The sequence below is a fragment of the Tachysurus fulvidraco genome, chromosome 14 (genome assembly GCF_022655615.1).
Source record: "Tachysurus fulvidraco isolate hzauxx_2018 chromosome 14, HZAU_PFXX_2.0, whole genome shotgun sequence".
In the NCBI taxonomy this organism is placed as follows: Eukaryota; Metazoa; Chordata; class Actinopteri; order Siluriformes; family Bagridae; genus Tachysurus; species Tachysurus fulvidraco.
Window position 1 is genome coordinate 5314116 of NC_062531.1, and position 13520 is coordinate 5327635.

Below are 13520 nucleotides of genomic sequence, written 5' to 3' on the forward strand. Positions count from 1 at the left end.
ACCGCTTTATCCGAACTACCTCACGGGTCACGGAGGGCCTGTGCCTATCTCAGGCGTCATTGGGCATCAAGGCAGGATACACCCTGGACGGAGTGCCAACCCATCACAGGGCACACACACACTCTCATTCACTCACACACTCACACACTACGGACAATTTTCCAGAGATGCCAATCAACCTACCATGCATGTCTTTGGACCGGGGGAGGAAACCGGAGTACCCGGAGGAAACCCCCGAGGCACGGGGAGAACATGCAAACTCCACACACACACACACACAAGGCAGAGGAGGAAATCAAACCCCCAACCCTGGAGGTGTGAGGCGAACGTGCTAACCACGAAGCCACCGTGCCCCCCCCCCTCCCCCCTATGAGAATATTAATTGAATTACATTTGCATATAGTTGTAGATTTATTAACTTTTTAATGTTAGAACTTAATGTTTGTCTTATTGTGACCGTACTCACAACAAAACAACGCATCAAAACCGTATTTATTGGTACATTATCATTTATGTGTGTTGAATATTTTTGTATGGAGTCGTTTTGAATCGTTTCGCGTTTGGGAATCGAATAGCTCGATTCGCTGAAACGAGTCATTTATGAACGATTCGTTTCAGAATCACTAAGTATGTGAAAACAGGACGCCTCTTAAGGCGTTTCCTTCGCCAACAAGAAAGCATTTAACCGATTTGACCATGTTTTTTTACAGGTGAAACACGCTTACACGGTGTGTGACCGATATTCCACTGTCGACCACAGTAATAGCACTGGTTCCATGCGAACTAGAGCCGCTGAACGCCGAGCGAGAAAGCGAAAGAGAAGCGATCTGTCCGTCCTGCCGTCTGCTGGGATGGAGGAGCCGCAGCCGCAGCAGCATTTTAACCGCGAGGAGATCAACGGTACCGTGTGGGAAGTTCCGGTCAAATACGTGCGATTAAAGCAGATCGGAACCGGAGCTTACGGCACAGTGTGGTGAGTGTGTGGATTATAGCAGGGATTATGTAGTTTATCCAGACCGACTTACATTTTATTTCACTTTTATACAGCTGAGAATTAGGGGCCTTGTTCAGGGGCCCAACAGTGGGTTCGAACTCACAACCTTCTGACTGGTAGCCCATAACCACTAGGATACCCTGCAATTGTTTGTAAATTCCTCCTGTTCTGGTTAATATGCCCAAAATTCTCTCCTGTAAACACTTCTCTCTGCCTAGATCTCTTACAGCAGCACCAGTCTTTAGTCTTGCCTACAAGATGTCATTTCTACCTATTATTATTGTTGTTGTTGTTGTTTCCACTTCCTTCGCCCATGTTTTGACTACATATTGCCCAATCCTGTCTTTCGTCAATCCTTTGCACTTCCCATCCTTGTGCCATTGGTCTTGCAGCTTACATATTCAGCTGGATGCAAGTCGTTAGATAAAAATGTGCAAGCTGAGATGTTGTGAACTACCACAGTTATGTAACAGCGGGTTATGAATCATGTCGTTCAGTGACGGTGAAACACGACCAATGCAAATTAGACTCATCGAACACTTTCACCTTACCATTTACTAATATTTCTTTAAAGCACGTTTAGCACAAACGAAACGTCAGTCAGTCCGATTCCACAATGCTGCCACGAACACGCACTTCCTGTTATATCGAAACCACCAAAACACAAAATATCTCAAAGGAAAAGGGGTTTGAAACCCCTGGTGTTGTTGTAGAGCCACCAGTAAGAAGCTCTTACAGTCAAATCACGTGATGACTTTGTCTTGTGCATGTACAGACTAGAAGAGAGCCAGCTGTTGTTGATGGATTATCTCACAATAGCTGTGTGTATATCCTATATATGTGAAATGAGTGTTATAACCCTTTTATAAACTCATGCTAGAACCATTAGATTTGAGTCATCTTGTTAAGCTTCATTTACATAAGTCAACCGCCCACACGCTCAAACAGCCACAGAGTTGCAGGATGACATTTGCACAGTGCAGTGGTTTACATTAACAATACTTTCATGCTGATGTTCCACTGAAGTGTCAAAACACCTACTGAGACGCTTTAGTTAAGGCTTAAGGCAGGAACGACAGTTATAACACGCTATAAATCTAATATCTATTCTGTCTATATCTATCTAATTCTACATACCTTTCCTTTGGAGTCGAAAAGCTCACGGTGATTTATGTAAAAGGTTCAAAATTAGACAATGCGGTAAACAATTCGCGAGCGTAAATGAAATGTATAAGGGATGAAAGAAGTGAAAATTAAAGGTAAAAGCTTTTGAAGCTTGTGAAGATTAAAACAAAACAGACAAGAGTTCAGGATTGATCTAAGGGAAAACATCTACTACTGGCTGAGCTGCGATGGATCGTAGGAATTAACAGCGTATGCATCTGCTTCAGCTGAACAAATGGCTCAAGCTGCATCATAGCATTTCAGTAGAGACTTTTGGGCTAAGTGTAATAGACGGCAAATGTGATTTGAGTAAAATTGCAGACGTTCTAATTCCCTTTTTCACCACTGTTTCACATCCCAGCTCAGCTATCAATGAAAAAACCCAGGAGAAAGTTGCCATCAAGAAGCTTCACCGGCCGTTCCAGTCGGAGATCTTTGCGAAGAGAGCTTACCGGGAGCTCAGACTGCTAAAACATATGAAGCATCAAAATGTGAGTCTTTGATTCTGTCCATGCTTTCTTTTTTTTCTTTTTTTTTTTTGTGCCTTGTTTTCATTGGCTATGAACCTGGAAGGACTTTGACAAGGTCCTTGCTGTAACATGAGGCGGTTGATAAAATCTTGCACTGTATCCTGAAGTGTCTGTTGTAATGTTGTAATGGTTTCTGTACAGGGTAAAAGATAAAAGATTGGAAAGGTCATTCAGTTTCACTCTGGGATTCACGTGACCCCTGTGGCAGAATACAATTTTGAAATATTTGCTTATAGAGTTCAGGCGTATCCATTGGCCTAAAGGTTTTTGTTTTTTAATGTAAAAATACTAATGAAATAACACAGAGCTATAGTTGTAGTTGCAATAATTCTGGTGCATTTGCCAGTATGTTAGCGACATGCTAACTGTGTATATATGATTTTAGGCCGCCATCAATGAGGCACAGAACGATTTTATTCCTTCAAAACCAAATATAGTTTGGGCCTCATATTAGTAACCTATGGTTTTCTTAGTTATAAAATAAAGGTAAGAAGAAAAGCAGTTAGAGTTTAGCAAAATCGAACATTCCCTCTTATTCATTAATAACGTTTGGGCCTTTTTACTTTTTTGGTCACTTCGTGTGTTTTCTGTGATCCGATAGCTATCTGATTTGTTAAGACTGTTCCATTTACATTAGGCCACATAAATGTGTCTCGGCGAATCGGATATCAATCTGATCTTTCTACTCCCACCCAATATGCTTAATATATTTTACCTCATTTCCGGGGTAATTGAAATGGAACACGCTTTGGTGTATGCGGTTTTCAGAATGCAATCAAAAAGAAGACGAAAAAACTCGTTGCGCTACAATTTATGGTTATGCGGTTACCATAAATGGCGGTTATGCTACGAAAACAGCATTTACATTTGACGCGATGCACGATGTGCGAGTGACGTACTTCCGTTTGGGAGGAGTATAGCGCTGACGTATGTGGCTTGAACAACCACACTCATTTACACCTGTCCAGTTTCAACTGAAATGCGTCCCAGACCACCTCCTGAAGCAGTTTGGAACCATCGGATTTATATCCGTCTCGAAACCGTTTCAGAGGGCATTTAGACCTGGTCTTTTTACCATCGGATAGCTATCTGATCACAGAAAACGCAGGAAGTGACCAGGTGTAAAAAACCCTTTTAGATCCAAAGTCTGATCCGTTAGATCTGAAACTCGTTCACTGACTTTTACTGCTTTTCTGGCTGAAATCGTCTTATCTGATTGAAATTGTGCAAGAATGACATTTTCATTAAAAATAATAATAATAATAATAAATTTCATTGAACTTTACTGGTTGATAAAATCATGCTTGCTCGCCAATCTATCATTAAAGGAACCGGATTAAAGCAGTATTCATTGAGCTTATTGCGTTCAGGATGTTCAGGCAGATCCCAGCATGGCTATAAATCTGTAATGGACTGAGAATGTACTAAGACAAGCCCAGTCAGAGCTGCTGACACAATGCAGCTTTAATAAGATGCCATAGTTTCGAAAGGTAATAGTGAGTATGTCTTTGTTTCATTATCAGCCGAGTCAGTCCTCTAGGGATTGCTGAATACTTAATAGGACATATGAGAATTATATGCACAGCAAAAAAATAAAAAATAAAACTACAACAAAATTATGTGGAAACATTTCCCTCTTGTCCATTCCTGTTTGATCCAGGTGATAGGATTGCTGGACGTGTTTACTCCCGCCACTCGGCTGGAATCCATTCAGGACTTGTGAGTGAAACTATTTCCTGTGTGTTCTCTCAACATATCTCACGATATATCATACTGTATATCAACATCAGGAGCTCAGCAGACTATAACCGTCGGCCTGGAAAAATCCGACGGGAGGGAATTCATCTGGGAAATTGTACTTAGTTAATTATTTCTTTATATCTCGGTGCTGTTAAAATCTCTAACGGATTAGGTGTAATTTTTTTTTTTTTATATAACAGAAGCTCTGAATGTAATTCGCAGGTTTATTAAATGAATGCGTTCCTTCTAATACTATTGTTTCTATAGTAACAGCTAAGTCACATTTGTAGGCCAGACTCTCGTTTTTTTTTTTTTCAGTAACTTTCCAGAACACATAATCGTTAAATGTAAATACAGATAAAAATAAGTAAATGCTGTGGTACAATGGAATAAATCATTTCAGGACATGCTGCTGTTGTAAAATAATCGACTTCTGCATTACACAACCCCAGTGTTGAATGTTTTCCTCTTCTGGCACATCAAGCACCATCACGTTTTATTCAATACGTGGTAACTGGATAGAGCCACTGATAATTTGATGATGAAAGCTGAAAGTTGTAGTATTTGTGCTATGCTGCTGAAGAAATTGAATCTGTTCTCTCTTGTAGCTACCTGGTGATGCCATACATGTACACAGATCTGTCCAAGGTGCGAGGTGTGCTCTCAGAAGATCGTTTGCAGTTCCTGGTCTACCAGATGCTCTGTGGACTAAAGGTAGATAGACACGCTTCCAATAATAGAAAGAAGAATCCCAGTTACCAAGTCACTAGTGTAGTCATTTTCTGCCTGTATGGAGAAGACAATATCTTAAAGGAAGTGGGAGGAGCTGAATTCATTTTTACTGATGTTTTTCTCTTCTGGCAAGTTACAGTGAAGAACAGATCGGGCACGTCGTCCCCGCATGTCTGTCTCATCTCAACCCTACGGTATATTGTTAGTAGGGTTGGGTATCAAAAGAAATTTTCCGGTTCCGGTTCCAGTTCTGCCTTACGATTCCATAATAAAAGAAATGTGAAAAATAATGCACAATACTTAAAAAAATTCCATTAGTGTTTATTAATCACTCTTTAAATATTTTACACAGAGCATTTCAATTTAAATTGAAATAAAACCAACATCAAACTTAACATCCAGAATTACAACTTAGCAAAACAGCAATTTTTCTGAAGAAAAATTAACGCGTCTGCTTTCTCTGGGAGAAGACAAGACCTTTCCTGGCTTATTGTATTATGTGTAGATTTGCTTCATTGTTGTAGCTTTGGAAATGAATCCACACTTTAGGCTTTTTTTAAGACATGTTTAACACAAAGCAAACCTCAGCACAGCAGCGCGAGTGACTGATTTCTGTGCTAAGATGCGTTAATTTGGTTGCGTGACTGTAAACAGTGTAAACAATTCATATTCATGAGGTAAGACGTGGCTATTTAAAGTGACCGCTCCCAGCGCTTTGCACGCATCGGAACCGCGTTTGGAACTGAAATTTAAAAATTCCATGCGCTTCCGGTTCCTGTTCTCGGTTGCCAACCCTAATTGTTATAGTGTTGTGTAAGAGATATTAATTGATAATTCAGTAATCCAGCCATATATGAAGCAGAGTTACTGTTGCCGTCTTAAACGCCATGTCCCAAACTCTTATATTCTAGTATCTGTAACTCTAGCACAGCAACTATGATTATTTTTTTCTTTATTTCTCAAAGAACAAGTAATACTTTTTTGTCTTTACCTAATTATAGTTACATTTAATGCAAAACAAGCCAGTTCCTGATATCATTTACACTACAGCAGCTATACAGTCACTTTCTCTTAATCCAATAAAACAAGATACGAGAAAATGCAGCATTCATAGCCCTGAAGAACCATGTCAGAAAACATAAAGGATTAGCTTTACATCAAGTGCAAACAAGCGCTGACACCGAATACGCCTTCTAAAAACGTCGGCTAAGGTAGACAGAACACCGTACGAGTCCCTCATCTGTTACCACAGAAAGGATAATATGTAAGATCAAGAGCATTTGTCCAAACGGCTGTTACAGTAGTGTAAATTGTTTCTGACCATTTAGATTTGAGGATTTTACAGCACTCTCCTGTAAACAAAGTTCATGTATTAAATAGTTTCTAACCATATTTTACTGTACATATCTGGAAAATAAACTGTCTAGAAAAGTCATCTAAACTTCTAAAGGAAAGTAGCACTTGAAAGTAGCACTGAAGTTGAATAATTGCTAGAGACTAATTCATGTTTTTTTTTTTTATATATTTCTCCGCAGTACATTCACAGCGCTGGCATCATTCACAGGGTAAGTGTTTGGCAGCAAATAAACAGCATCTGTCAAGGATCTCATTGAATTCAGCACATGGAATTAAAGTTGAAGTAAAGATACAAGCCAAGTCAAGTAAAACTATGTACGAGAAATTCAAATTCTAAAGACAAGTTGTTTAATCTTTGTAATTGATTTATAATGCAGTGTTGCATTTTTAGCCTCTTGTAATCGTTGTTGACATTTTGTGTCTGACGGCGTCCGATAAGGAATTGGACTTTATCGATCAGATGCATTCATGAATAAAGTCAATGTGTGCCAGATAGATAGATAAATAAATAAACAAATAAATTAAACGGGAAAAAAAAGAACTTCATTTCTGAAAATTTGCACATGATGGATTTTATTTTAGTTGAAACTCAAAACAATCTCGGTTTATCTTGGCAGAACGCGAGTGCGAGTTTCTTTCAGGCATGATTAATATTAAAAATGATTAATGTGAGATTATGAGGGAAGTAGGTGGATTCCAGGTGATCACAGAGTCAGTCGTTATAACACCATACACAGTTTGGCTCATCTGCCATGCCAAATATTATGGTGTTTTAAAGAAGAAACCCTTACATAAAATAGTTAAGGCTACTTAGAAGAGCTTGTACTGGTGAATTATTCCGGGACTGGTTAAGAATATTCCTGATGATGACTTCTGGTCTTTAACAACTATAATAGAAAGTTTTTTTTTTCCATCTGTTGTTTTTCGAGGGAAATGCAAAAGCAAGTAATATCACCGTAGCAGAACTCAAAGTTTAGCTGAATCAGTTCCAAGTTATGCTATTTCTCCTGAGGCATGACATTCAAGGTAATGCAGGAAGCGGTTTCCTGTTAGGTCTGACACTGTCTGTGCATGTTTAGAACTGTACAGCAATGCAGGATTCATGTTGGAATACTCGGAGTTTCACAACGCAGGATTACAAAATGCTTGGCATCGGCTAAATCGTGTCATTGTGGTTTTATTCTCCGTAACTTGAATCTTGTGACGATTCACCTCTGCTTTTTTTTTTTAAGTTGTACGATAAGTTCAGCAGTGTAAAATGGAAGACTACTGAATATTTCTAATTGCATTTTCTAATATAGAATGTTGATAATGAATGATGAGCTGTCATTGGTTCAGCAGGGTTTTAGTCAAGTTTCAGTAAGAACTTAAAATTTTATTTGTCACTAGGGCTGGGCGATATGACGGTATATTCCGTTTCCGCGGAATAAAATGTCTACCGTTACAGGTTTTTCTATTCCGTGCATGCCGTGAAATTTAAATTAGTGGGCGTGGTTCAAAATCAACCTCACGTGTAGGACGCCTGAATCTGAGAACGATTGAGAAGCGGCACATAAGCGTAGATAAGAAGAAAAACATGGAGAAAGACGTGCATGCTGATAAAGAAATCCACACAAACCAATCCCGAGCAGGAGGAGGAACTTGTTGTGAAACGAAGCACGACATCAGTGGTATGGACGTGGTTCACTACTAACGCTAAATAGAAGAAAAACGAATAAAATAAGACGAGAAAGCCGCACGTTCCTTTTGTTAATTTACCTGAAAAATTATTATTCCGTGATGTATACCGCTACCGTGAAATAAAATAACTTATTCAGTGAAACAGATTTTTGGTCATTCCGCCCACCCCTATTTGTCACATACACGTACAAAGTACGACATGCAGTGAAATGTTTTAACTTCAATTCATTTATTCAATTGATTTCAACGCAACTGATCCACCTAGCTCAGGTGTACAGAGAACTGGACTGGCTGGGTGTTTCAGAGACTTGGAACAGCTGCCTGTATTTTTGCACCTGCATGTAGGTGTGACACAACAAAAACACCTCGTAAAAGCGACTGCAAATAAGTGCACCGGAGCACCGGAATGTTAATGCGACCGTCCCAGCCACTGTCGCATTACTGTGTCACAACCTATCCGGTTTGCATGTCTGTGGTATATTATCTAAGTGTTGTCATAAGACTAAGGCATAAACTTTCAGTCCAGTCTTCTATTCTACACATTTATTTTATTAATGTGTCTCTTCTCTCTTCCAATGCAACACAATACTGAGTATCTGTCAGCAGTTATGAACCTAGGAGCTAAACGATAAAGAGCATTAAGAGGAAAAAGAATTGTCTGGATTCATGTTTGTTGTTTTTTTTGTTTTTAGGATCTGAAACCAGGCAACTTGGCAGTGAATCAAGACTGCGAGCTGAAGGTCAGTTACCTCTGGCATTTTGAGAAAGTGGGGGTGGAAATGTGTCGAGGGATTTGGATTGACTGCCGTGCTTTGACTGATTGACGGTGTTAACGGGGTTAAGGAAGGTTTTTAACCGTGTCTGTGTATCTGAGGCTGCAGATATTGGACTTTGGCTTGGCAAGGCATGCAGATCAAGAGATGACTGGTTATGTTGTGACAAGATGGTACAGAGCACCTGAGGTTATTTTAAATTGGATGCACTACAACCAGACAGGCAAGATAACACTATTAACACTCTAACACTTCACATTGCATCTTCAGGGCTGGTTCACAATACACGAATTAAATACAGACCTAGACTAAAATGATTGTTATTGTAGAATCTTCATCCATTGACTGTGTAATTTTGAGTTTGATCCATATTTAAAAATGATCTCTATAATGAAATTTTATTGTTGACTGCTGTTTAGTGGACATCTGGTCAGTAGGGTGTATAATGGGAGAAATGTTCAACGGAAAGACACTCTTCAAAGGAAAAGACTGTATCCTTCAATAACGTTTGGTCAATATTAGTCGGTTTTCATCTTGTAACAAGCCTTTCTGAGACTATCGGCTCTTTGCAGGAAATACTATTGAGTATTTTCTGGCATGTGTCTGACATTTTGAGCCTCCTGCAGTGGCACAAATGTTTCCTGGAGTTAATGCCAAAAGAAAGAAAGAAAGAAAGAAATGGCATGAATTGGATATAACGAAATATATCTATCCATACATCCGTCCATTCTCTACACCGCTTATCTGACTGGGTCATGGGGAATCTGGAAATTATCCTAGGAGACTCGGGGCACAAGGCAGGGTACACTCGGGACAGGATGCCAGTCTATTGGACGGCACAATCGCACACACCCATACACAAACTACGAACAATTTAGAGATGGCAATCAGCCTATAATGCATGTAATCGGAAACCGGACCTGAAGGAAACCCCCGAGACACAGTGCGAGCGTGCAGACTCCACAAACATGGCAGAGGCAAGAATTGTGCCCCCGACCCTGAAGGTGTGAGGCAAATATGCTAACCACCAAGCTACCATTCTCCCCTATTTTTCAATATGGAACAATCTTTAATCTTGGAAAATCAGACATGGACCAGCTGGTTCAAATCATGAAGGTAACAGGGACGCCTGGCCCAGAATTCATCGAGAAACTAGAAAGCCAGGAGGTAAGAGAATTTATGTACATTTGCGTATTGTTGTTTATACACGTCACACTCAACATATATTAGTTTATTTTGTGACATGTTGATTTTACCCTCCTCATAAGGTGACATTTGAATTGAAGATGTTGTTTATTACTTACCGTATAAATCGGTTTTCTGTGTCCCTGTCTAACTGGAGTGCCATACGTTGTGTATGCAGGCAAAGAACTATGTGAAATCACTTCCCTTTTATCCACGGAAAGATTTCTCTGCACTCTTTCCCAGGGCCAGCAAACAAGGTAAGCAGACAAAACACAAAAGGGAACCTTTGTTAATGTAGGACATGAAAACAATGGCAAGTTATTTTGAAATTTATTCTACTGCAATAATGTAGTCCACATTTTATAAGAATTTGCATGCTGTAATTAGTAATAAACTAGTACTGTGTTCTGATACTGTTCTTCACGTACCGTCATTGAACTAATGCCCACCATTTCCTTTTTGGGGGAGTTCCCTCTGTATGTTTTTTTGCATATACAGACTCAGGGCTGTTAAAAGGATTTTGTATAAAATGCAGGGGTCCTGATAATTGGTATAAATAGTTTTGTTACTCCACCGGCAACTTTAACAGTTATGAGCCTACTGGAACCTGTAGCCTTGATCATTCAAGCAGTTATCCAGTCAGCTTGGTATGGCAGCCATTCATTGCATAAAGTCATGCAGGTACAGATAAAGATCTGCAGTTAATATTCACAAAAAAAATGATCTAGTAAGCAACGGTCCTTCTGGTGAAAGCAACTCGTTGAGTTGCAAAGGAGAATGGCCAGACTAGTTTAAGCTAAGTTACAGTACAGTAAGTCAAATAACCACTTGACATTCATTCAAGTCGGCCACATATTCACAGGTCGGAGTTTCCCGAGTCAATAACTCCTGAGCTAAACGCTGTTACTACACAAAACGCGGTTGTAGCTGCTTCTCTACATTACTACACGTGTTATTTGTGTAGTAACAGCGTTTAGCTCAGGAGTTATTGACTCGGGAAACTCCAACCTGTGAATATGTGGCCGACTTCCTGCTCCTTCAGTTCTCTCCAGCGCTGGAAAGCTGATCCTATATTAACACGTCCTACTTCTTGCCTTATCGTAAGCCTTTCTTCGCTTTCTTTCTTTGTTTTAATCCTCCATGTCAATGTTAAAACTGCTTTCTGCTAATGTCACACATGCGCACTGAGCACTCTCTCCGCCGCATATTGACAAGACCCGCCCCTTTCTGCTCATTGGCTACACGTTTGTTTTGTTTTTTGTTTATTAATCGGCCCGACTCAGTTTTCTGAAGCATTTCTCAAAAATCAGAGACCCCAACTTTAACCGATGCTCTTGTCATATATCTGTATTTTATAATTTTATTTGCATGAATGTGTTCCAAATGTTTTCATAAAATAGAGAACTGTGCTAGTCTTAATCTTAATCTTAATTAAATCTTACACGAGAATGGTCCATTACTGCATTGAACTTTATGGTTAGTATTGATCTGTGGGATACTTTCGCCTTGTTCAAATAACTAATCTGATCTTTCTGACAGCGGTGGACCTGCTGGAGAAGATGTTGGTTTTAGACACTGATACACGGGTCACTGCTGATGGTGCACTGGCCCACAGTTACTTTAATGAACTGAGAGATGCAGATGACTGTCCAGAGCCTAAGCCATATGATGACAGTTATGACAATGCCACACTGCCCCTAGAGGAGTGGAAGAGTAAGTCCGCAAACAGGATCTTTACATCACACCCTTCTTCTTTTGTGTTTTTTTTTTTTCTGTCCAAAATCACCTGTAGATATTTGTTTGTCATTTAGAACGATATATATGGATAATGGAAATAAGAAAGTGCATGAGAGCATGTTGGTCAAATTCTAACCAAAATATGTTTGTTTGTTTTTTAACAATCGATAGAAATGCTTATTTTTAAAGTTCTGAATGCATTCACCTGTTGTCGATCAGTAAATATATTGTCATTTGTAATGGTCTTATCTGCTGGATGTTTCCTGAACAGGGTTGTCGTTTAAAGAAGTGAAGAGTTTTGTTCCATTTCCAAGAAGAGACTCGAAGAGGAGAAACACACTGACAATGTCTTAGTGATGTTACATGTCACAGCCATGCCTGTATCTATGTAGAAGATTGGTGCAAAGGACCTGGGTGTGCAAATGTTTACACAACATATTAAACCTATTACAAGTCATGACAATCCATGATGAGTTAGCAATGAATGTGTCTTTGTTGTGTACCTGATAAGTGGGCTTATGGATGTACTGCTGTTACAGAAGTGGCTGCCTTTAATTTTGTTGCCTTGAAGCCTTTTTTTAGGTTTGAAATTGTATAAAAAGTGAGGATATTACTAGTATTCTTTGATTCAGACCTGTTACATTGTGGGTTTCTGTGCTCAGGAGACAAAAAAATGCCTAGATACTCTGTAAAGTGCTGTACAGTTTTTCATTATTAAAGTCTCTATATATTTGTTAGATTGAACAGAGCCGATTAAAATCGCAATAGTGCCCATAAGTGTATATTGTAAGATATACCACAGCACTGTGCATTAAAACCACTTCGGTTGCTCAAGTGGCACACTGATGTTTAAGAACAACTTGACAAAGACCTGAGGGAGTAAACCAGGAGAATGAAATGAATAACTGAGGTGCAGTATAATAATTAGTTAGCTTTAAAATCTATGGTGGGTGTGTCAGGATCCTCCACCGCTATAGTCCAGAGGAAAGCAGACGGGATTCAAATGAAATGTTACTGATTGCACTTGCCATCAGATGGTGGTCTGACCAATTTAAGGGAACATGGCGTGTGTGATATGGAGGCTTTTCTGTTACGTTAAAGTTTACTTTTAATTGATTATTTCAGCACAGCAGGTATATACAGTATGGTTACATATCACTAACCCTTACACCTCTGTTATAGTTATAGATATTGAGCTTTATGTAATACTCATTTGCCAGGTTATGCTATGACATTTGTGAATGTTGTTTATGCTGCATAGCTTTGTAAGATGCATTTGGCGATGATAATGAAACAAGTATACATTTGACAATCAGCAATGTAGTATTTTACTGATACATTTTTAAATAAATGCCTTAATTAAAAGACTACAAGAATTTATGCCCCAAATATATGCTTATATTGTTTTCATTCCTCAATAGTGTATATAATCAAATACAATATTGTATGGTTCCAGGCATATTGTCCAAGTGAGTTATTGGAATTAAACGTGCAATTTTGCCGTTACGCAATTTTTACGTTAGTAATGCAGAGCTACAATAAACACACACTGGTCACTTTAATAGGAACACCGAAACCCTTGCACATTGGTGCAGTTATCCAGTCATTCATGTTAGCAGAGCGATACAT

At 39.2% G+C, this 13520-nt stretch overlaps 1 protein-coding gene across 1 annotated transcript; it reads left to right on the forward strand.

The window, feature by feature from the left end:
- The first annotated feature begins 608 nt into the window (after window positions 1–608).
- On the forward strand, window positions 609–13280 carry mapk13 (mitogen-activated protein kinase 13). The gene is made up of 12 exons (XM_027151080.2): window positions 609–973; window positions 2520–2649; window positions 4349–4407; window positions 5037–5142; window positions 6696–6725; window positions 8889–8936; window positions 9078–9192; window positions 9389–9460; window positions 10057–10136; window positions 10333–10411; window positions 11694–11867; window positions 12163–13280. The coding sequence occupies exons 1-12, from the start codon at window positions 777–779 to the stop codon at window positions 12243–12245; spliced, it is 1173 nt and encodes a 390-aa protein (XP_027006881.2). The 5' UTR covers window positions 609–776; the 3' UTR covers window positions 12246–13280.
- Window positions 13281–13520: the final 240 nt, after the last annotated feature.

What these genes read in the sequence shown, in the direction of transcription:
- mapk13 (XM_027151080.2), top strand. Translation starts at nt 777, where the DNA reads ATGCGAACTAGAGCCGCTGAACGCCGAGCGAGAAAGCGAAAGAGAAGC. An exon ending in ATCAAGACTGCGAGCTGAAG is followed by an intron (nt 8,937 to 9,077) that starts GTCAGTTACCTC and finishes CTGAGGCTGCAG; the next exon opens with ATATTGGACTTTGGCTTGGC. An exon ending in AGAAACTAGAAAGCCAGGAG is followed by an intron (nt 10,137 to 10,332) that starts GTAAGAGAATTT and finishes TTGTGTATGCAG; the next exon opens with GCAAAGAACTATGTGAAATC.